The sequence below is a fragment of the Anopheles nili genome, chromosome 3, assembly GCF_943737925.1.
Source record: "Anopheles nili chromosome 3, idAnoNiliSN_F5_01, whole genome shotgun sequence".
Taxonomy (NCBI): domain Eukaryota; kingdom Metazoa; phylum Arthropoda; class Insecta; order Diptera; family Culicidae; genus Anopheles; species Anopheles nili.
In genome coordinates, this window is record NC_071292.1 from 11,419,087 (window position 1) to 11,441,413 (window position 22,327).

Sequence of the window (22,327 nt, forward strand, 5' to 3'; positions counted from 1 at the left end):
GGGTCGACGTGGGCTGCCCCTTCTCGAAGCCGCTGCGGCTAGAGCCTCCGGTTGTTGATATTTCAAACAATATATTGTAATGATTATTAGTCGTGAGGCGACCGTCAAGATGAAAGCAGCGGCCAAGTTTAGTTTCAGTTTCCTGGTGCTCCTCAGTGTGATCTTCGGTGAGTTTTGACGGTGGCGCACATACACCCATAAACACAGTGCATATTCGATTATACACGTGGCGAAAATATTTTTGTCTACCAGGGGTCTCAATGCGCAGCCGTGCATGGGGGATGAAAAGCTTCCGGGATCGTGTGGTCGGTGGAGAGCTTGATTTCGTACCCCATTTTGACCAAAGTGTGTGAAAAACACGATGAGAGAAAGCCTGGAAAATGGTGCTCGTAGCGATAAGTGTGGAAAAGCATATTGCTCGCTCATTTGCGATGCCCCAAAAGTGCCATTATTTATCTTCCGTTTCCTCTCATTTCGGGTTTCGCGCTGTGGCAATTGAATTTAAAACGTTTGCCCGCCTGGTAGCTTCAAGCTGTGCATCTCTCTACTAATTGTTGTGACGCGCCTCTGATTGCAGTAAGCTGCGGGAAACAAAATGCACATCGAAGCAGGCTGGGGCCGTAATTCACACCCTCCGATTGCTTTAGAAAGTGAACCGATCACGCTCACGGCGACCCACCACCACCGACAGGAGATTCGTGCGCCTCCTACGCCTCCCTTGCTGCATGTGGTTGAAAGAATGAGAGAGAGAGAGGGAGAGTGGTGCGCAAAAAGAAAAACGCGAGTCGTAAAACCATTAAAACCACAGCACACCCCTTTTCAACCGGTACGGTTCGTTTGTGGTTAATTCCTTCCTATGGTTTTTTTTTTGTTCACTCTATTGCCAACCCTTGCTCGTTGGCATGCCAAGGTTCAGCTCGGTTCCGTGCACTTATTGGCACAACTAATGGAAAAAAAAGCTCTCCCGCGGGGCCAGGTCGGTGGGCTTGAGAGGACGATTTTCGACAACTGGACTCCCTCTTACACATCCCTCCCACACACACTCGTTCGGTTAACGGGTGCCCCGGTTCGCCCTCGGAACCGGTTATTGGTTTTTTCGAGTCAAACCGTAACTATGACATAAGATTGCCCCGCCTGGTTGCCTGCCCGGTTCGTTTCAAATCCACCAAAAAACGTTGCCGTTGGTTTCGGAACATTTCACGCAACGAATCGACGCCATGGTGCTCATCGCGCTGGAACAGCGTATCGATACACACACACAAAGGTAGTTAGAGGGGTGGTTTGATGGGGTGGTGGGAGACTCGGCCAGTTGAGTTGAGCACCCATCATCGATCGAAGGTCGCGTCATCGGGTACGAGGAAGGCAAGAGAAGGCAGAACGGCAAGGACAACCGGGCCGCCCAGATTTCCTGACTGCGTAACCTTGAGTCTGCTCGAAGGCACGCGCTTTCGCTTTATCAGGTCGCCGGGGCAGGCTTTTTGCGTGTGCGCAAAGGTTAACGTACTGCTGCAATTAACTAAACGAAACCGGTGTTTGTCTGGCGAAAGGCAAACAAAAGGAGTGCCATTACGCTCGTGTTCGCGATCAGGAAATGGTTCCCGAGCTGTCACGAAGGAGTACTCAAGTTAAAGCAGATCGGAGCGCTGTGGATGGAGATATGGTGACGATCGTTTGACAGTTGAACAAACGATCATTTGCCTGAGAGAATGATTTTCTACACTAGCGAGCGATATCCAGACATTCTAATTGCAATCGCTTCTGTATAGCTTTGAGCTAAAAAAGGTACTGAAACCGCTAGATCTCGTCCTAATGATCGTGCGATAGTTCGATCAATAAATATTCATACGAACTGTTGATGAATGCATTTGAATTCTCACTTTCTACGCTACGACCTTCCTTTTATAGTCCCTTTCTGAGTCCCTTTCAACATCTAATTAGCCTTCTATCTAATACCTGATCAATATGAACGGCTTACAGAACTGTGCATTCGTTCGTACCCCGTTCGGATGTTAAACTCGAAACAAAAGAAACACTATATAAAGCCGATCGATTAGAACAAACATAGCTCAACTATTCAACTGTTGATATGTGCGTTTTGTACGAAACTGATAGTAGTTACAGCAATCATAAGAGTAGCGATAATAATTATCGTAATGTTATTACAGTTACAAAATAAAACAAACAGAAAGCGAAACCCCGGCAGCCCGTGCTTACCACACACTGCACTTGCTGACGGGGTTCATGGGCGACCCGAGCGGACACCGGTACGCCTCCGCAAAGTCCCGGGAGTTGGACAGTGGCCCAACCACACGTATTATGCCCGGCGAGTGTACCGACGAGCGTATCTTGGTGAGAGCGTCCTCCGGGCGCATCGAACCGCACCAGATCTGGGCGTAGTTGAGAAAGAACAGCTGGTCGTGTGTCATGTTCAGACCAGGCAGGTCCGCTTCCGAGCCATGCTGGCTCACCCACTTCCGGTAGGCCTAAAAGAGAGAAAGAGAGAGCCGAAGTTAGTGGAAGTCCTAAAGGACGTAAGTCCTCTTGCGTACCCGATAGGACTGCTTAAGACCACCGTTATCGGCGATATTCTCGCCCTGCGTCATCCGACCATCCATATAGAGACCGACTTCGTCGATTTTGTAGCGCGAATACTGATCGATGATGCACTGAGCCCGCTCGCGGAATGTCTTAATGGTGGCGTTATTCCACCACTGCATCATGTTGCCATCCTTATCGAACTGGCGACCTTTGTCGTCGAAACCGTGCGTGATCTCGTGCCCGATCACCACACCGATGCCACCGTAGTTGAGCGATTTTGGGAAGTTCTGGCTGTAGAACAATGGCTGCAGGATACCAGCCGGAAAAACTGCAATGGAAGGAGTGTTAGTGCATCAGCTGAGTCAAAAAAGAACGCCAGGCCACTCCCTTACCAATATCGTTTTTGTTGGGGTTGTAGAACGCATTTACGACAGCAGGCTCCGTTGCCCACTTGTTCTTGTCGACCGGTTTGCGCAACAACTGCAAATTCCGTTCAGCTTCCCACTTCAAGATACTCAAAATGTTCTCCAAAAAAACCTCTCCGTGGATCGTGAGCTGAAAATACGCAAAAACCCCATCAATTAGGATGCACTTCTTTTGAAAACTCTTCATCACACCCGCGCAACACCTACATTAACGTACTCCTTCTCGAGCTCGTCCGCATTCGTCAGGATGTCAGGATAACCGATCCGCTCGTTCATCGCATCCGCTTTCTCCTTCGCGACCGCTCGCGTCTCATCGTCCATCCAGTCGATGTCCGCCAGCAGCTCGTTAAACGCCTCCCGGATCGTGTGAATCATCGTGAGGGCTGTCTCCTTGCTCTCTTGGTTAAAGTTATCCCTTATGAAGAGGGCACCTACAGCCATTCCAAGCTTCTTGTTCGTCCACTCAACACACTGTGACCACCGGTTCCGTTCCGATTGGATGCCAAGAAGTTTCCGCCGGAACTCGACGCGCTCCTTCTGATAGTCATCGATCATGTGCGTCATGATCGACATCACCAGCCGCCAGATGGCGTAGTTGTGCACGATTCGCCGATCTGTGTCACGCAGTATCTTGCCCAACTCCACCAGATACGGCATCGCATAGCTCACGATCGACTCGTTCGGGTGCAGCTCCACCGCACCAAGTGTCGTCTACGGCAGAGAGACAGAGAGAGAGAGAGAGTTAGCAGAACATCGCAGAATCAAACACCCATCGCAGAAAGCCCTCCACCTGTAGGTACTCCTTCCAGTTAATCTGCGGTACACGCCGCTGCAGCTCTGGCAGAGTGATCTTCGTGTAAATGGCACTCGTATCATGCCGGTCGGCCTCCGGCAGGGTGGCGTTTGCAAGCCGCACCTCAAACTCGACGATCCGCTGCAGCTCCTCGGCCGCTTTGTCCTTGTCCGCGCCCATCAGGATCGCGATCTGTGTCATGTACCGGTGGTACGCCTTCATGTCGCCCTCGCTGCTCTCCTTCAGGTAGTAATCGCGCGACGGTAACGCCAACAGCAGTTGATCAACCTGAAAGGGCAGTTAGGCAGCAAGGGTGATTAGCCAGTCCTCGAGGAGCTCGGTCAGGGGCGCCTACCTGTATGATGTTCATCGAGGAGTTCTTGTCGTCCGCACCAACGTACAGCTCGACCAGTCCCGGCTCGTCGTACTCGCCCGTCAGCTTCCCAAGCAAATGCTCGATGGTGCTATTTGGCACTGTCCAGTTCTTCTCGATCACGGGCCATCCGCCTAGTTTTTGTAGCGATTTCCGCAACGCCTGCACGTCACGTTTGCGGATTTGCTCTGGAAAAAAAATGGGAAACCGAAGTGACGAAAGCGTTGGACACCCTAAAAAGCTCCAAACTTACCCAAGTTCATGCAGCTTTTGTAGAAAGCTTTCGCCTTTTTTGTCGCCCGGTTGTCCTCCTTGTTGACTGGCTCTTCCAGGACGCCCTTCAGTATTGCCTGCTGCTGATCTGCAAGCACCTTTTGGGGTGGAGGTATAAAATGGGAAGGCAAACGTGAGAGACCAAAAAAGCACAACGTAGTACAACCGCCCGGTATCATCAATCATCACCGCCTGGCGGAATACGGAAGTTGCTGGAAGAAATTACCCACCTCGAACGTGCTGATAGAGCTTCGATCCTCCGGTATCACGTGCATCCTGTTCCACGTACCACACGCGAACTGAAAGAAGTCCTTGCACGGATCCGCCGTCCGATCCATGGCGGCTAGCAGGGACGATGCTGCGTTGGAGATGTGAAGGAGCGGCGAAGTAAATAAAAAAAAACCACAGAAGAAGCTGGTATGAGAAATGACGCCTCAGATGATGCCCATCCTGACACCGCACATTTCGCAGGACGAGAAGGAAAACCACCCCCACGTGCAGGAACACGAAACCATCCTATTCGTCCCTTAAGGCAACCCATCAGCTCTTCGTGTACCAGGACAGTCCACGACTAATCGCATCATGGAACGATTCAATTACGAAGCTAATTTTCTACGCCGTCACCTTCCTTAATGTGCATCGCACCGAGCGCCCTTCCGAAGGACACAATCTCATCCCTCCAAAAGGGTGCACTTTCCCGCGAAACGATGCACCCGATGATTAATGGATGCCCTTGCGGCAAAAAGGAGCGGCCCTCCATTTATCATAACTCACCTGTCCGGACGCACTCGTCCGTGAGGCAAATGTTGCCCGTTCTCGTGTCAGGATCCGCGCATCCAGGCCCGTACGAATCGCGACCACATTGGTCTCCTTCCAGCGCTTGATAGCGCCCGACGAGATACACCAGCAGGACACCAATCAGGACACCCACGACTAGCATAGTCGGTCTCCCGAATATTGCCGACAATCTCGGTCCCACCAAGCTCCATCGGCTCGGTGTAATGCTGCGAGGATTTTTCCCCCCGGCAGGACCCGCACCACTAGCACTGCCCCGGCCGTGGCCCGATGCCGTCGCCAACGTTGTGCTGGTTTTGGTGGCCATTCCGGGCCCGCCGAAGCTCACCACCACCGGTACGGGTGACCGATCGGGGGTTGAATTACGCAGCAACAACGGCCCGGACGCTTCAATGTCCCGGGCCGGTTCCATCACGACCATCACACCTTCGATCCCGTCTGTCCGCAGTAGATACCCGTTGGCCGAATCCTGACCCACACTCGCTTTGTCACCGTTACGCGCCGGCAGATGGAGCTCTTCGGCACGGGCTGCCATCGCGCTGGCCTCCCCGCCGCCCGGGGAGTTTCCCGGTCCACTTTTCACCGGCACAAGCGAACGTTTGGATTTTTTGACGTGCGTTTGTCACACGATACGCCACCACTCAACCACTGCTCGCACGCACTAAAGCCAAGCACGGAGGAACGATTCTTCTCACATCACCTTTGGCGCGAATTTTAAACGCACGCACGCTCAAATCACTGACGATTATCGTCCATTCACGTACGGGGTTGAATTAGCGCGCTGGTTTTGATGGCCTCCGTCTCAACCGTGTGACTGCGATGTAGTCTAACGGTTTCAGCACGTGTCATCATTATCACGGCATCCTGCTGGCACACGTTCCCCGGACAACACACTCTATTGACACGAGAACAAACACACACAGCAGGCTATGACTGGAAAGGAACGACTGTCCACCGACGGACCAGCTGTCACACCGCTAAAGGTCCAATGTTTGCCGAGAACACCGCCGATGCCGCGCAACTACTGCAACCTACCGAAAGGCAAACACAACAGACCGATGTTAAAAAGGTACATGTCCACCTTCCGAGGCCCACCTTCATCACCAAGACAGCCAGGCCACACCGTTATCAGGCCGGCTGCGTGTTCGTCAATGCCGACTTAGATGCCGGGACGAGATGCGTGTTCGATGTCAACTTGGATGTCAACGCAGCCGCCACTATCGGAGCGTGGAGTTTACCCCAATGCTTGTGACACCCGGACGCAGATGTTGTGCAGAGGGTGGTTGAAAATTATCATCTCACTTCTCAACCACCAACCTGTTGCCTGGTCGCGTCCATCACCCTTTTGCTTCAAAATGGCTGCAAGAAAACTCGCCACGGCTCGCGTTGGCTTCTCGGACTGTTAATTTCCTGACGTTCTCGGTATTTAGCCCACGGTGGGTTTTCTCCCTTCCACAAAACAACCCGCCGGAAGTGAGCCTGCCGGAAAGGAGGTGACGAGCTTTGACGTTGGTGCTACTGGCACGCAGACGTCAGCCGCGAAAAACTGTACCAGTAGGTCAGTGGAGCACCGGAAACGGAAACGGATACCTTCCGTACGGGACGATTCCCCGGTTTCCGAGCACTCCGTTTCCGGTTTTTTCCCTCCCCTTAAAGGACTCCCGCAATCGATTAGGTGTCGCTCCTCGCCAAAGTCAGCGCTAAATATTTAATGACCTAGCCTAACGTTGGCTCGAGCGCACTCGCACGAACAAACGAACCGAACGCACAGGGCACAGAAGCAGGACTCGCGTGGAGCGGCCGATTTTCCACGGTCGGTTTTCAGTAGAACCAGCTAACACACTGGCGCCTCCCAAGCGCGGTACGTCAACATTAATAGCGTATCCTTGCCCGAACGCACACACACACACACCTTGAGTTGCTATTCCGAAGTTAAGGGGGGGCTCGGGATATTTTCAACCTGTTGATTTGTGCTGCACCACGAGACGAGCCTTTTTCTCCGTTCGCTTGTGCTAGTGGACGTTAGTAGGCTCGTCTCACCAACACTAACTCAGCTGGGGGGTTTTCCTCCACCACAGTTGAAAGAAAGGACTCCCCCACATACACACAAGCAGCGATGTCCTTAAAGACCGAGCGCTTGTAGTGGTGTACGTATTTCCCACTCTCACCGTATTGCAACAAGGATTGCTTTGTGGTCTCGCGCCTTCAGAGAACGTGGGAAGTGTCACGCACAACGTGCTTCACCGAGCGATGGGATCCTTTTGGGAGGCTCGGAATTTGGGAGCCCAACCTGGAACCGGATTAACTCCTCGAACGGTGTGGAACACCGTGCCCAACAACTGCGGCTACTACGAGTGACCCAAAAGGGGTGCCAAACTTACGAAAATACACCACCAGCGACTGCGACCAGCGGTACCAACGCAGAATGACAAAGTACCACTCTCGATTTCATCCGAAAGCGCGACCGCCCATGCGCACTGGGCGCCCGCGTTCCATCGGTTCTCGCATCACCATCATCACCGATATCATCAACATCATCATCGTTATCATCGTCGCCGTCAGCAACATCTGTACCCTCTGTTGGTGGGCTTCCTTACGGAAACATGTCCCCACGCGTAACGCACTCCCAAAAAAAGAGAAAAGAAAAAAAAAAGAAACGCACCACCTTGACATCCTGCCGGAGTCGGATTGGGTCGTGCTAGACCGCGTGTCTGCGTCATCCGCGCGTTATCCGCTACCGCTATCAAGTGACATAAACGACATAACAATAACACACCAAACAGCGCGCAAGTCAGCCGTATTTATGCACTTAATAGTGCCCGCTTGCTCACCGAACTCGCCCTCTCCCTCCCCCCGAGCCGGTTCTCCGGAAGCGACCCCATCACATCCCTCCCCTGGGGGTGACTCTCACACGTCTTCTTGTTCGTTAGTTCGTTCGTTCGTTTGTTTGATCACTTTGACAGCTCTTTGGTGGCAGCCCATCTCGCACAAATGTGCCGTGATATGGTGCCCTTTTATGTGCCCCGGCGGGCCATTGTCATCTCGTCACACCGGTGGCGTGTGCTTGGGCACGCTTCGGAACACGGACTCGGTGTGTGGTTAATTTACGCGACCATTACGTGGCCACTGGCGGGCGTAGCAACGCGCCCTGCTACGTACGGGGCGAGATAATTATGAGGTGCATGGCAAAAGTGACGCCTTCTCGGTGTCGATGGCCTCGCTAGTGCCCGGGCGGTACGGTGTGGCAAGGATACGTGGCAAGCGCACCACTCAAGCGCACGCAACGTCCCGAGAAGGACGAACGCTGGTGTGTCAACAAATCGTCACTAACGAGCTGCTTGCGATGTCCTTCCCGGTCACACTCGCCCAATTGCTGCGAGAGGTTCTCCTTTTTCTTGGACACAAACACACACACACACGTTGGCACACACGTACGCGCGAAAGGACGAGAAGGACTCGACGTCGGTGACCGACAGGGACACTTCACTTACAGCACGTTTGGTGTCACTGTCCGGTACCGCGGGGGTACACTAATTGGACACACGTTTTTTTGGGGAGCACCGTCAAACCGGATTGGGGATCCGATCGACCAAAAGCACACACACACACACAAAACAGGACGGCAAACACGAACACGCAGCGCAGCCCCCAAAACGCGACCAGCACGACGCAGCGTTCGCATCCGACAGCGCCGTCAGGCACGCACGGTTCCGCGGCGTCTTCTTTTCGGTTGCTGAGAAGAAAACGACACAGCTCCCCACATGGTGTGTCGGTGTGTGAGTGCGATCCTTTTTGCTTCACCGACGAACCGCCACTTAGTAGTCGCGCGGCGGCGTATACTAGCTCGCGTGAGGGAGACGCCTGGTTGTGGCTTGTTCGCTTACGCTCAGCATCGCGCCATTTCGATCTCGGGTGAGATTTTTCTCTCGCTTTTCCGCTCACTCGCGTGCTCTCTTTCTCACACACTCGCATCGTCTCGCTCTCTCTCTCTCAGCGAATGGGGTGCAAATTAAGGGGTGAGAATGGCATCGCGAACACGCGGGTTGCTTTGATGCGTTTGCAACGGAAAATGCGACCCGTCCGAAGGATTAACGTGCATCCTGTTTAATTGTTATGTTGCTAAAAATATTTGCCTCACTATTAAGGATTTGTGGGTTCATGATCGTGTAAACTCAGTGTATCCTCAAATAATTCGAAATAATTTAGTAACCGTTAATCCAGCATGCTATTTAATGCTTCGTATAATGGCAGCATCTTGACTGATGACTCAGTGGCACATTTAATGGTCCCCCTTCATCCTATTTACAAACGATCGCATAGGAAGGGGCAAATTTTTATTTATTGTTTCGCCTCCGTATTCAGGCAATATTTGCGTATCGTTTTACCTCATTTTTTTCTCGTCTACCGACCACCAAGGACGCCTCGCTAAATGCGTCGTAATTGGTTTTTGTGATTTTTCCCCTGTGCAATAATGGTTGGTACACATCGGAATATTGATGGGGTGCAGTCCGGCGTTAAAGGTACAGTTAGCCCCGCCGTGCCGTGTAAGAAACCACCACAAGAAATCCAATTCATGGCCGAACGTCCCGCTGGGAATATTCAGGGGCACATCTGGAGCGCATGTCGTAGAAAAAAAAAGCACACGAACATTGTTCCAGTAATGAAATCCCCAGCAGGGTTTACGTTTATTGTGTACGTGCTTTGTTAATGGCTAAGTAGGGGGTTTCGTTTCCCGGCTTGCTCCTCAAAGGATTTCGACTTTATTGTCCTGCAGGGAGTGGTTTTTTGTGCTGAATTTCAAAACAAAGAGCACCGTTTCATTAAACATTCATAATTGCATATTTTCTGTGGCGTCGAAACAGATTCACCTTTTTTGTCCCTTCCCATGCTTATCTATTTATGGCTATGCTTCCGACAACGCTAACGACCCGATTGAAGTCGTGTCATAAACGACGAGGGCCCGATTATCGCCATCGCGTTTTCCCATCCCTTAGCGGGCTTCTTTCTCTCCCTCATTTACTTTCATTACCATCGATACGCATTACGGCTAATCCCAAGGTCACTGTCACCAAAACGAGGCCACCCCAAGCCGGTGAGTTTCATCCTGCATTTTAGTCTACATCACTGCACGCTTCTCTCACTCGCGTTATTCGTCAATCAATTTTCCAATCCCACTCTCTCGCTCCCCCTCGATGCTATCGCACCCGTCACCCCTTTTGACGGGGGAGTCTATTTTCGGTTTCGATTAAATTCAAATCATTGCCAACCGGTCCACGCGTCGGTATCATCATCGGTCCACCGCCAAAGGTGGCGACAACTGACCGATCACTTCTACGGGGTGTGAGTGTGTATTGGTACGAAATGTTCTCCAAACACTTCTCCCGTCTATGTCGACCTGCTGATAACATCTGCCATGTTATCGTGTAATTACGATACCGCGATACCGATAAAGCACGACTGGTCTGTTTCGCGGTTGCACGCGTACGGCCCCATAACTGTAGCACACCGACGGTCCTCAGGGATGTTTGATCAACTGTGTGCTTCTCTTGGTGGCGCGATTAAAGTCAACCTTCATTCTGCAGCTTCATCGCAGGGGTGTCGTCACGATGAGAATTTGCCGGAATGTCGGGGCAACAGCACCAGCCATGGACGATCTTCTTTATTTGATTTAATTCAACTGGTGTGGCTTTTCGGGGTTCGCCTTTAGTGTTCGAGCAACAATGAAACCGGATGATCGCAACCGAAAACCGGTTGCAGCTTTGGTTGATTCAAGGGTGTGCACGTGCGTAACGACGAACCACCGATGGTTCCTTCGGTGGACAAATAATTGGAAATACAAACCCCACAGCCAACCACACGATAAATCATACGGACACGGACACAGGCACTTTGATGGGGTTGGCAAAATAGATTGCTATACAAAAAAATTGTTTTTTTCGAGCGCGAATTTGGGTGTACTTCTCAATAAGGCACGCCATCGCCAATAGCACTTTTGACACACATTAAACGACCCCTTGAAGACGGAGCGAGCGATGATTCTACGTAAGACGGCGATGATGACGACGTATGACGTAGGGAATTATGATTGAAATTAGTGGGTTTTTTCCCTCTCGCTTCGAGTACATCACTTAAAGGTCCTTTTTTTCATTACCGAAGCCGAATTATTCCGCAAACCAAACATCGATCGTTGCTGTTGTACCGTATCGATTATCTGCTGCTGCCGGTGCTGCACGAAATGGAACAACCGTTCCCACACAATCTGCAACGTCACGCAAAGATCACGGCCACTTGTTAACCGAATCGGGACCAATTTGATCGCGGGAACGACAAAAACGTCACGCCCTTTTTCTGCACCACACGTGCCGTCTGAGGATATATTCTGGAACGGGCTGAAGCAAAAGAACCCGCAAGCAGGAGAACGAGAAAAATAAACGACTCCCGGCAACAGCAAGAGCGATCGTAACTCAAGGAAGACGACTGCGGGTTGACCGCCACCGGTTGACCTTTTTCTGGTTGGCTTTTTCTTCGCTTGCCGGATCGAATAAATCGCGCGCGTAATGGGAAGCGGTAATTAAGTGCAATTTGTACGATGCTTTTCGCTGGTTGAATTTATGTGCATGTTTTATGAGCTGAGACATGCATTTTTGCTCCCGTGCCGACACACAGTCTATAATTATATTTTTATCGGAAAGGTCCTGCAATTTCATAGAGGAGGTTTAAACCACAAGATTCGCCACTCGAAACGGTTAGTGTTCTTTTATTGGGCTAATCCCGGCTCTAGCCTCGACCTCACATGAGCTTCGATAAACCGCAGATTCGAAGGAGTCACTTCCCAATTCCGGCCAGACCACAACTGCACTTTATCGCACCACTTCCGAGCGCGATCGCAGCACAAACTGCGAGCCTGCCGGTGTCCGGCGACATAGCGGCCGCGTGATCGAGCTCGCGCGCTTGTGGCCCTTCCAAGGGACCTTGATATTTATTTTTGCGCCGTCCAGACCGGCTCGACCGGGTCCGGTGCCCTTACCGGTGCACCCCAACCCCCTTCGGGTGCTAAGTTTAGCGAGCGATGTGAAAACCATTTAACGAAACCGTCGCTCACCGGTGGCGGTTACTAATTGAAAGTGAAATTTCGCAAACGCCTTCCCCACCGGATTGGATACCTTAATTATTCGCTCGAGTCTCCCTTTACCTGCCTGCGGTCACTCGGCGAGGTGGCCACGAGTCGGACGAAAATTCGGACCGAGCAAAGGGCCACGCGCTGGAACGGGGCCAACTCTGGAGCGATCTTTTTAAAGGGGGCAGCATATTTATAGCAGCAGCGTGTCGAGTTCTTTACCACGCCGGTTGATTTATGGCCCCACCGGATCGATTGAGCGGTGGGCGATATTTGCGGTGATCAAAATAAACGATCACAAACTTAGTAAGGGAACGGACACGTGTGCCAGGATGTCTGAGAAATGTCGGTGGGGATTAGCGCCGATGCCAATGGTGCTGACATCTGACGGCAGCTGTCGGACTTTCGTTTCATGAGATCTTTTCTTCCCGATCCGCAGGACTTTCCACTGCCCAGACGCAGCTTCGCAGGCAGTATGAGCTGAATAGGCGAACACCGGGCAGCCCGGTGGCACCGATACGCAACCGAGAATCGGTGGCTCCAGCGGAAGCACCCGTCCGCAGTACGGTGAGACAACAAGGACCTGTACAGGCAGCGGGCAGTTCAGACGAGATCGACCCGGAACTGTCGGAGAACTGCCCCGAACCGAACGGTTACTTCGCGGATGCGGAACAGTGCGATAAGTACTACCAATGCCGCGATGGTCAGCTCACGGAGAAGCTCTGCCCGGACGGTATGGTGTTCAACGACTACGACTCCGAGCAGGAGAAGTGCGATCTGCCCTTCAACATCGATTGCAGCAAGCGTCCGAAGTATCGTAAGTTGTTTCTCTAGGATTCTCTAACGTCTGAAACGTCTTCGGAGCTCTCTAACGTCTCTAACATCATCTTCACCTCGTTGGGTAGAAACACCGAAACCTTCCCTACACTGTCCGCGCCAAAACGGATACTTTGCCAGCGAGACGGGAGCTTGCGATAAGTTCTACTACTGCGTCGATGGTATGTTCAACATGATCACGTGCCCAGAAGGGTTGGTGTTTAATCCTCGCACCGGTATCTGCACCTGGCCGGATGAGGCCCAAAAGAAGGGCTGCTCGTCGGAGGACGTGTTCAAGTTCAGCTGCCCGAAGGTGAACGAAACCGAAGCAGCCACCCATCCCCGTTACGCCGACCCGGACGATTGTCAGTTCTTCTACGTATGCATTAACGGTGAAACACCTCGCCGAAACGGCTGCAAACTCGGTCAAGCCTTTGACGACGTCGCTAAACACTGCGAGTGGGCCCGCAAGGTGCCGGATTGGTAAGTGAACAATGGTAACTTCGCTGCCGTACACTGCATTAATGACTTCCATTGCTTTTCGCAGCGCTGACTGGTACAAGGATCGGCTCACCGATAAGCAGCTAGAGGAGCTCGAGAACCCACCGACACCGAAACCAAAGCCAGCGAACAGCCCCTCGAAGGTGTCTCGGCGGCGGCCTTCAAAGCGACCGAAGCAACCTTCCGTTGAGCAGGAGTAGAAGCGCAAGCGGACTCTTTTGTCCGTTGTTTCATGACGCCCCTTTGCTGTGGCTAGTCGTGTCCTTCGAGGTGGGATGTGGTTGCTGCGATTTCGAAAGAAAGTCCTGTTGCGGTGGTGCGATTGAATCCAAGCAAGCAGCAACCTCCACTCGAGTGCAATGTTTTCAAGACAATCAATATGTTGAATAAAAGTATTTTTATCCAAAAAAAATGGTAAATCTTTCAATAACGGTGAATCACATCTAGCAGTAACGAATGCTTTTCCATTTTGTGGGGATTGACGAGACGATTGTTTAATACAGGACAAAGAATCGTGAGTTTCACATCCCCATGTGTGACACACGTAGAGAAGAAAAATCAACAGTAATGAAGCACTCAACATGAGTTTGCACTTAACATGCGGTGTTTCCAAGCACGAACCACAATTGTGATCAGTTTCCGACGCTGTTGGCAATTAGAATGCGATTATTTTATGCACATTAAACTGGCTGATGCGAATGGGGACTAACATTTTGCTTCATAATACACTTCATAACGGTATTGGCAATACCGCATGTTGTCAAGAATAGAATATCGTGAGTGAAAAGTGTGGTTAGAAAAAAATCATCGTGAAAGACTGGGCGCCTCCATGTGATTTTGCTGCCGACCACGTGTTGGATTGAAAACTCCCAATTTCGAATACTATCTTATTTTTTGAGCATTAAACAGCTTTAAACAAGCAAAGCTTGTTAATATAAACACTACAGTCGTTTTCAGTGCTGCACCATTGCCAATGTGTAGCGCGTAGAGCAACCATCTGAATAAATAGTTACGTGGTTTTAACCCCCCCTTTCAAATAAGTGCTCGTCGTAATAAAAATCCTAATTCAAACAACAACCCATAAACGCTCCTATCGACGACTCTTCTTTATTGGCAAACGAGCACGTTGTCTAGCGCTCTTTAGCATTTGAAGTGTTTGATGAGCAACTTACAACAGCGTGTTGAACTTGTCGCTCGCTTGCTAATTAAGACATTTCCAGGGTGGTACGTTGTTTTTTTATTGTTCGTTCATCCATAAACTTGCTGTCACTGAAAGCCCAATAGAAACAATCGTAAATCGGCGTGTATCGTCAACGTAACCGATGCGTCTCCATGCAGCATCGCCCGTACATAGTGGCGGAAAATGGAGAGCCAAAGATAACGAACTGACGGATGGAAAAAAGCCATTGGGGTTGGTTGTACGGCTGTTCCGCTCGATAAGCACGTTTGTGCTTATCTTTCTCGAGCAGGGTGCCGTTCACGGGCTTTCGCATCTGGGGAAACCGTTTCTGCATGTGCTCGAGAAGTAAGTATGCGAAAGAAACAAATCAATTATTGATGAAGCGCACCAACGCATTGTTTCGGTAGGCTTTTTTGGCTGGTGCTGATCGTCGCGGCGCTCTACTTCTCCGTCGTGTTGAGCTTTGTATCGTGGGAAAGATACCAGAGCAAGAGCACGGTGGTTGCGATCGAGAAGGATCATTATTACTGGAACACCTCCATGCCCAGCTTGACGATCTGTCCACTGAAGCGTATCCATTTGCCGTACCTGCTGAACTTCTGCAGGTCGGTACAGTTTATTAGGCGCTATTTTTTTATTGAACGGCATCATAAGATATTATTCTGCTCTCTCCAACAGTAAGAACGGAATATCACAGAAAGAAGATCAGATGGCGTTGTACGACTTTTTGGAATCGCTAGCCAACTCATCGTACTTCAATTTTGAAAATATTAAGCACAGCGATAAAGTGGACGTCAGTTGTTCACTCGGTGGTAGGAAAATCACAAAGATTCACCTATTTTTTACTCACTTTATCGCCACAGAGTATCCTAGATATGCTGCACATACACCCAGAGAACTACATGACGGTGATCTACAACCTAACACGCGATCTGTCTCGGCTAGACGATACAGAGCTGCGCGTTCGTACCCAAAGCAATCTGGAGTTTTTGCAAACCCATCAAACGTTAACCGAGTACGGCATCTGCTACACAACGAACAATAAAATCTCATCGAACCTGACTGCCAGGTATGTTTGGCTTTTCCTTTCGATCTACCACCCCCTGACTAATGGCATTTTCCGGTAGTTGGCTGTTAACCGGTAAACAGAGTCCTCCGGACGATTTCTACTCAACGCGTGTCGTCCACAACGTTCGTTATGGTAACCTCTTCGATGGTGACATCACGTACAGCTTTATCGGTTTTGAGCCACCAATTTCGGTAACGTTGCATAAAGCGCACCACACACCAGGATCCGGATCATGGAATTGCACATTTTCTCTTACAGATATTCTACCACAGCCCTTACGAAACACCCAACATCGCAAAATATCAGCCCCTCTCGAATGATGCGCACGAGTATGAAACCTTTTCGATTGAAATCGTCACCACAAAGGACTTCAAAGAGTAAACGGTCGGATGTTTCTGCTCAAAAAGCACTTTCTCACAAACAAAAATTCGTTCGTCTTCTTCCCAGGGATACGACCATCTCCCAACGGGGCTGTCGGTTCAATTACGAGTCAAACCTGACGCACTATTCGATCTACACGAAGGGCATCTGCCTGCAGGAGTGTCGCATACAGCTGGCTCACAAACTGTGCGGTTGCATACCTCATTTCTATCCTAATCCACGTAAGTGAGCAGAAACGGCGTGTAGGAACGGTGTCCATTTAGCAGCGGCCATCTTTTGTTTTTCTGCAGCCGGACCACACGAGAAAAAGGTGTGCCACTACAAGCAGCTGATGAAGTGTTTTCCGCGCTATGAAAAGCTTTTTCTCGAGTTCAAGCGAGACCACAACGACAAGAAGGGCGTTCCCTGTTACTGCGAGCAGAACTGTGTCGACTCGAAGGTCATCATCGAGCACCGTCAGGTAGGGTGGCACGTTTCGTTGCACTGTTAGCGGTCAGTTTCCAATCCAAGCAGCCCATGGCTATCGTTCACGGTCGCCTACTACACGTGGAAAGCGCATTTTGACGAAAAATCCCACATAATCAATCCAACCGTGACCCGTGGCCACTTTCATTTTGATCCGCTGCAACGGGGACACTTTTCGCGTTGAAAGCACGTTCCGCTAGGATTTTATCAGAGTCGCACACGCTCGTGGACTGAAACAAACATCAAGCACTTTTCATTATCCCCCTCAGATCCTGAAGCAAACGCAGCGGCTCATCGGCAGCATCGGCGGGTTGGTCGTCGTGAAACGTTATCCGTTGGTGCGGTTCAGCCGGCAGCTTCTGTTTACATTCACCGATCTACTTGGTAAGTGCCACCGGACGGCCACGGATCCGTTGGCTGTTGCGATAATGTGCCTTTTTTTCTGCCCGTATCCTTACGTGCTGCCAGTGTCCATCGGAGGGACGGCCGGATTCTTCATGGGCTTCAGCGTGCTCGGCATGGTGGAAATACTGTACTTTTTCACACTCCGTCTGCTGTGGTACATTGCGGGCCGTCGTTAAACGTGAAAAGCCAACGATGACACCGTAACGATTTCGCACGTGCTTCATAATTGCATCGAAATGACAGAACCCCGCTGGCCATTAGAATCTTCGCACGTTTCAACACGTAACCTCCTAAATGCCGACACACACCGTGGCCCGTGGGCGCCATTTTCCGGGTCATTTAACATCGACACAATTTGTGCTCTTGTCAAACATCACCCAACGTGTTACGTGCATGGTGCGTGGTAGTACGCGGTTGCTTCGCACAACATTCGAACCTCTCACAGGCCGTTTCTCCGACAGCAAAGTGACGCAATAAAATAGGCTATAAACGCGGGTGGCTTGTTTTAATACCATAAAGTTTATTGAATAGTATAACCTTACCTAACTTTTGCACACACTACAAAAAACATTTCTCTCGCTTTCAATCGCACGCCAGCAGTGTCGCACCGCTAAAGATGCGCCTTGTTTTGTTTCTCTTTACTTCTTATATTACTTCGTTTAGTTATTACTCTCCATATACCACGTAGAATACCATAATTCCTCTAGTACCTTCTATCTGACACTTGGCATAAAGATGGAACTGGCTTCAAATCCTACATTGTCGAGTAAATGTTGGGGTTTTGCTTTTAAGGGGATTTGTTTTTTGCTACTACAGGAGGGACACATAAATTATGCATGGAAAGGTAAGAGGAAAGAGGGGCGAGGAGAGGAGGTTAAACGGGTCATTTCAGACGGTTAACTTCCACGTCACACTCCGAATCGCGTTAAAATGCACACCCCGAAAATTCATACACTCGCGCATCCTTGCACAACACCCGTTCCGCCGCATACTTTCAACTAAATTCTCCGGACCAGCTGTGATGGTACAAATTGTTCGCGGTTTAATTATCTTTATGTTTTTGCACGCAGTCTGCCAATACATGGCGTTACTGTTTGTCGAAAAAAAATGTATTTACGACCATCCATTCGTTCTAATGCCAAAGTACGGAAGTGGGCCGATAACGTATGCCACACTGATAAGCAGATCGACCGCGGCTGTGCGCGCACGATCGAACCCAACCACGAGGAGGAAGTTCGGGTGGTTCAATATACCAATGCTCTAATATGTTGACTCTTTATTTCGGGTTTTGCTTGCTTATTTTTCATTGTACACTGCCCGAGCACCGACCGGATGCTGGAGCACATTTTCATCCGATCGGTTTGCAGGAGGCGAGTGATGTTTGGCTAAACATTTTGTAAAACATTCTTCTTGTTCTATAATTCTGGTAGATAATCTAAATCAACATCATCGATGCGTTAAATATACACGTAATATATATGATGTCTTTCATTTCAAACCCACACAAAAACTGTTGAAAATATTCATCGTGCAATTGAATCTCACTAGCATTGTTCAACGAACGGTAGGAAACACGGTCTCCATGTCAGATCTTATAACACACAACGGATAAGTTAAAAAAAATAATCACCCAAATAACATTTTTCAAGCCAACTTTCAAAGCCTACTGTGATAGGAGCTCTGCACGGTTCGATCATTTGCAGAAACGCCAGACGCGAACCCCCGACGAAGCGGTCTCTCGATCACGACCTCCAAACGACTAAGGGAACACCGAAGAAGCTCCCTCAGTGGTACCACCGCTTTCTTGATAGGGTGCGTGCTATCAACCGATCGCGATGGATGTGGGCACTCAAGAAACGCAAGAGCGGCCGAAGTAGCCCGGGTGCATTACGACAGATGCGTCACGTTCGTCACGGTTCCAGTGAAAGCCCGCGATCTCTCGGAGGGAAAAGATGATGCAAGGTCGCGAGCCGTGTGATTATGCGGATGTTTGGTGTGTACGTGTGAGAGTTTAACAAAATGATCCAATTCGGCCACTAGCACACCGGGCGCGGAACCGGGGGTTTGTTGGCTAGTGTCGCAGTTTACGATGTGTCTACCTCGTCCGGTTCAACCATCTCGAAGTCCTTCCCCGTTGACGAGCGCTGAGAGCCTTCCGAATCGCTTTCCGATGGCGTACCGGAACTGCAAGGGAACGGAAGTGGATGATGGTGATGTACATCAGTAACGAAATTACATCCAAATGGCACAGTAATTGGCAAACAAATAGCACTACTAAAGCAACTACACGAAACCTAAACCAATAAGCTAAACGTTACATAAACATGTAGTGTTTATAATCGAAAATCAAACGAGGTGTCTGACATCCTATTTGTTAATGCGTTATGTACAAGTATTAAAGTATGATCCTGTTAATGGTTTGGGAAGTATTTGAGAAACTACTGTAAATCAGAAATTGGAAGAAAAGCAATTCACATCGGTAAAAAGTGTCTAGCGATGATTATAATGAAAAATAAAGAACACATAACATTAAAGGAGTTTATTTTACAAAGTGTACTTGCGAGTGTAACTTACAACCATAAAATGTGGAAGGTGATTTTTTAGGAGAGGGAATAAAAAAATAACTACCAACAACAAAAAAACAACCGATACACCAAAACATAAGCAGTTAGTTTCAGAATAGAGCAAAAGAAATAAAAGCAAGGTACTAACGAAGCTGCCAAATTTACTGTTCTACTCATACGCGCAAGTATCGAGCTTCAACAAACTCACTTTTGCTCCTCGTAGATCGACTCTTCGACCGTGACCGGTGTGGGCACTGGTTCCGGTTGTTGTTTGGCGCCACGATGTCGCAACCCTTCTGCAGCGGCACCTGGTGTCGACGGGGGCGCCTTGGAGCGGTTTGTCTCCGACTCACGCTCCTTCACTTCATTGATCGTCGGTAGGATGTTACCACCGGGAGTGGTTTCCTCTTCGCCGCCGCTATCTTTGTCACGTTTTCGTTTTTTCGTCTTTTTGCTGCCCTTATCGCTGGTGGTCTGGCCATCTTTGTACTCGTGCTGTGTGGGGATGAATGCAACAGGGAGAGATTGTTGAAGCATTTAAACATACATCACCACGTGCAGCAGTTTGTACTTTTTCGAGATCGCTACTCACGTTGTACAACGGCCAGAACGAGGCGAAGAAGCCAACGTCCTCGGTCAGATTCGGCAGCAGCCAGAAATGATGCTTTCCGCCCGTGACGACCCAAATCAGACAGAAGATGATGCACCGTAGCACGACCAGTCCCAGGATGAACACCAGAAAACCGGCGGCCGCTATACTCAAATAGTAAACGCCCTTTCGCAACAGCGGTGGCCACAGCGGGAAGAGACAAATGACGATCGCTCCGACCACGAGCAGCGCACCAAAGATCCAGTAGTGCATCGGGATCGGATCGTACAGCCAAACGTACGCCTCGTGCCCATCGATAAACACCTGCTCCGGGTGCATCTCGAGGCGGATCTTGCGCTTCCGCTTTTCCGCCACCTCAACCTTGGCACCCTCCGCCTGACTGCTCTCGCCATCCGTCGTCCGTTCCTCTTTCGCCGCTTTGCCGGTGCCTTCCTTGGCGGCCTGGTGTGGCGTTTCCGTCGGCTTTTTGCTGCTCTTGCCGCGCAGTTCCTGCTCGCTCACCGGGACCTTCCGGGCGCGATGGAAAAATTTGTGATACAGCATTTCGTCCATAAAATCGATCACGGCCTGCCGGTGCGGGAAGAGACAATTGTCACCCTGGCCAAACTTTGACGCAAGCAGGGCATCGATGGCTTTCATTGCTGGGTCGGGAGGAAAGCGGTTATTAGCGGCAAACGGAAAGGAATGGAAGAAGAAACAATTAGCAATGGGCAGACGTACATCAGACAAAGCAAGCAGGGAACGGAACAAAGCAAACATCGTGCACTTCAAGACACGACGTAACCAACGCACTACCACCATCACGAAGAAGCTTTATGAGAAATGGAATATTATGGGGAATCACATCTCACAGGGCGTGAGGGTCATCATACTCACAGGAGAAGTACTGCACGTTGTGGTTCAGAAATTTAGTCTTCTTGGTTGGCACGTTGGATTTTAGCCATTTTGCAACCTTGTACTCCTCCTTGGAGGCTTTTTCAATCTCCTGTTCTGCGCCGCCGGGTCCGACGTATTCCTGTGGAGGAGAGCAACACGTACTGTGTGAATTTTTCATCACCCTTTTTTCGGTACAACGCCACGCGTCGCAGATTCTGTACGCTAGGCGGACTCTGATATGCCGATACGTCGGAATGCTCCGAAATGAAACGTAATAATGAATAAAATAACACGTCACACCGCGTGAATCGGGCGTTACTGAGGTATTTGTTCAGGTGATCGCGTTCCTTAGCATTTTGCATGCCAGCCAGCCACGAGACGGTTATTCTCGCTACATCACTCAAGCGAATCCAAGCCAGTGACCTCTTTTCTAAAGCGGAACAGATTTTCCGCCGTCTCTGAAACGCCTTATTTACCGTAATAATCCCCATCCAAAGTGCATCGGTAGGTGACAAACGCACTACGAGAACCAGTTGATCAGTTCTCGGAGTGGGCCAAATCAATTAGGCCGTACCGTTGGCAGGAGTCAACCGCAAATGACGTAGTTGGTCACAAGCAGTTATGCGGAGTAAAATGGGGTTAAACAGGGAATGAAAAAAAACTTTCTCCTCTATCCCGTCTAGCGTGCGTCTGGCCACGAGGAAACCTGGGTGCAACGTAAACGGACAGAAAATACTACGCGTTCCGTTCCGCATGAAAGTGGGCCATAGAAATTCTGGCACACAACAATTCGGGCTTATCTTGTTTAACAACACAGGCCTCTGAGCTAAAGCCTTGACCTTCCCCGTGGAGAAGTGGGCGCTGTTTCGGCGAATCTCACTTACATCCTTCCGTTTCTTGGCACGCCGTTTTTCCGCCATCGTGCCTTGTCGAGCAGTAACTTGCGGTATGTTCTAACGGCCCTGAAATGCACTCCGAATGTTGCTTCCCGCACAAACGATAATTCTCCGCAATCGCAACGCACGGGCAGCTGTTTTCCACGTCTCCACTTCGTCGTTTCCTTTTTGACACCTTTACAAAATGCTGCGTGTTTTTTCTCTTGTTGTTGAAACTGGAATCGAGCTGTCAATTGTGTTCCTTCTCACT

General features: G+C 50.1%; 4 protein-coding genes across 4 annotated transcripts; 2 read left to right on the plus strand and 2 right to left on the minus strand.

Moving 5' to 3' along the window:
* The first annotated feature begins 79 nt into the window (after window positions 1–79).
* Window positions 80–14,029, plus strand: LOC128726837 (protein obstructor-E). Its single transcript, XM_053820672.1, has 4 exons — window positions 80–167; window positions 12,754–13,131; window positions 13,220–13,613; window positions 13,678–14,029. The coding sequence occupies exons 1-4, from the start codon at window positions 80–82 to the stop codon at window positions 13,829–13,831; spliced, it is 1,014 nt and encodes a 337-aa protein (XP_053676647.1). The 3' UTR covers window positions 13,832–14,029.
* On the minus strand, window positions 2,061–5,832 carry LOC128726836 (neprilysin-1-like). Its single transcript, XM_053820671.1, has 9 exons — window positions 5,177–5,832; window positions 4,633–4,760; window positions 4,383–4,500; window positions 4,112–4,317; window positions 3,754–4,044; window positions 3,171–3,674; window positions 2,931–3,093; window positions 2,550–2,866; window positions 2,061–2,483 (listed from the first exon to the last, which is right to left on the minus strand). Exons 1-9 carry the CDS (start codon window positions 5,730–5,732, stop codon window positions 2,211–2,213), a joined length of 2,556 nt encoding a protein of 851 aa, XP_053676646.1. The 5' UTR covers window positions 5,733–5,832; the 3' UTR covers window positions 2,061–2,210.
* Window positions 14,030–14,953: 924 nt separating the features above from the next.
* On the plus strand, window positions 14,954–17,307 carry LOC128722732 (sodium channel protein Nach). Its single transcript, XM_053816410.1, has 10 exons — window positions 14,954–15,156; window positions 15,219–15,416; window positions 15,490–15,604; window positions 15,675–15,880; window positions 15,939–16,071; window positions 16,139–16,257; window positions 16,328–16,482; window positions 16,552–16,721; window positions 16,996–17,110; window positions 17,195–17,307. The coding sequence occupies exons 1-10, from the start codon at window positions 14,954–14,956 to the stop codon at window positions 17,305–17,307; spliced, it is 1,527 nt and encodes a 508-aa protein (XP_053672385.1).
* Window positions 17,308–17,631: 324 nt separating this feature from the next.
* On the minus strand, window positions 17,632–22,214 carry LOC128727411 (translocation protein SEC62). Its single transcript, XM_053821321.1, has 5 exons — window positions 22,066–22,214; window positions 21,182–21,320; window positions 20,288–20,946; window positions 19,904–20,190; window positions 17,632–19,315 (listed from the first exon to the last, which is right to left on the minus strand). The coding sequence occupies exons 1-5, from the start codon at window positions 22,099–22,101 to the stop codon at window positions 19,216–19,218; spliced, it is 1,221 nt and encodes a 406-aa protein (XP_053677296.1). The 5' UTR covers window positions 22,102–22,214; the 3' UTR covers window positions 17,632–19,215.
* Between the last annotated feature and the right edge of the window lie 113 nt (window positions 22,215–22,327).

What these genes read in the sequence shown, in the direction of transcription:
- LOC128726837 (XM_053820672.1), top strand. Translation starts at nt 80, where the DNA reads ATGATTATTAGTCGTGAGGCGACCGTCAAGATGAAAGCAGCGGCCAAG. An exon ending in CAGCAAGCGTCCGAAGTATC is followed by an intron (nt 13,132 to 13,219) that starts GTAAGTTGTTTC and finishes CTCGTTGGGTAG; the next exon opens with AAACACCGAAACCTTCCCTA. An exon ending in GCCCGCAAGGTGCCGGATTG is followed by an intron (nt 13,614 to 13,677) that starts GTAAGTGAACAA and finishes TGCTTTTCGCAG; the next exon opens with CGCTGACTGGTACAAGGATC.
- LOC128726836 (XM_053820671.1), bottom strand. Translation starts at nt 5,732, where the DNA reads ATGGCAGCCCGTGCCGAAGAGCTCCATCTGCCGGCGCGTAACGGTGAC. An exon ending in ACTGGAAGGAGTACCTACAG is followed by an intron (nt 3,675 to 3,753) that starts GTGGAGGGCTTT and finishes TCTCTGCCGTAG; the next exon opens with ACGACACTTGGTGCGGTGGA. An exon ending in TCGAGAAGGAGTACGTTAAT is followed by an intron (nt 3,094 to 3,170) that starts GTAGGTGTTGCG and finishes GCGTATTTTCAG; the next exon opens with CTCACGATCCACGGAGAGGT.
- LOC128722732 (XM_053816410.1), top strand. Translation starts at nt 14,954, where the DNA reads ATGCGTCTCCATGCAGCATCGCCCGTACATAGTGGCGGAAAATGGAGA. An exon ending in TACCTGCTGAACTTCTGCAG is followed by an intron (nt 15,417 to 15,489) that starts GTCGGTACAGTT and finishes TCTCTCCAACAG; the next exon opens with TAAGAACGGAATATCACAGA. An exon ending in TCATCGAACCTGACTGCCAG is followed by an intron (nt 15,881 to 15,938) that starts GTATGTTTGGCT and finishes ATTTTCCGGTAG; the next exon opens with TTGGCTGTTAACCGGTAAAC.
- LOC128727411 (XM_053821321.1), bottom strand. Translation starts at nt 22,101, where the DNA reads ATGGCGGAAAAACGGCGTGCCAAGAAACGGAAGGAT. An exon ending in GTGCCAAGAAACGGAAGGAT is followed by an intron (nt 21,321 to 22,065) that starts GTAAGTGAGATT and finishes TCTCCTCCACAG; the next exon opens with GAATACGTCGGACCCGGCGG. An exon ending in TCGATCTACGAGGAGCAAAA is followed by an intron (nt 19,316 to 19,903) that starts GTGAGTTTGTTG and finishes GTTCCCTTGCAG; the next exon opens with TTCCGGTACGCCATCGGAAA.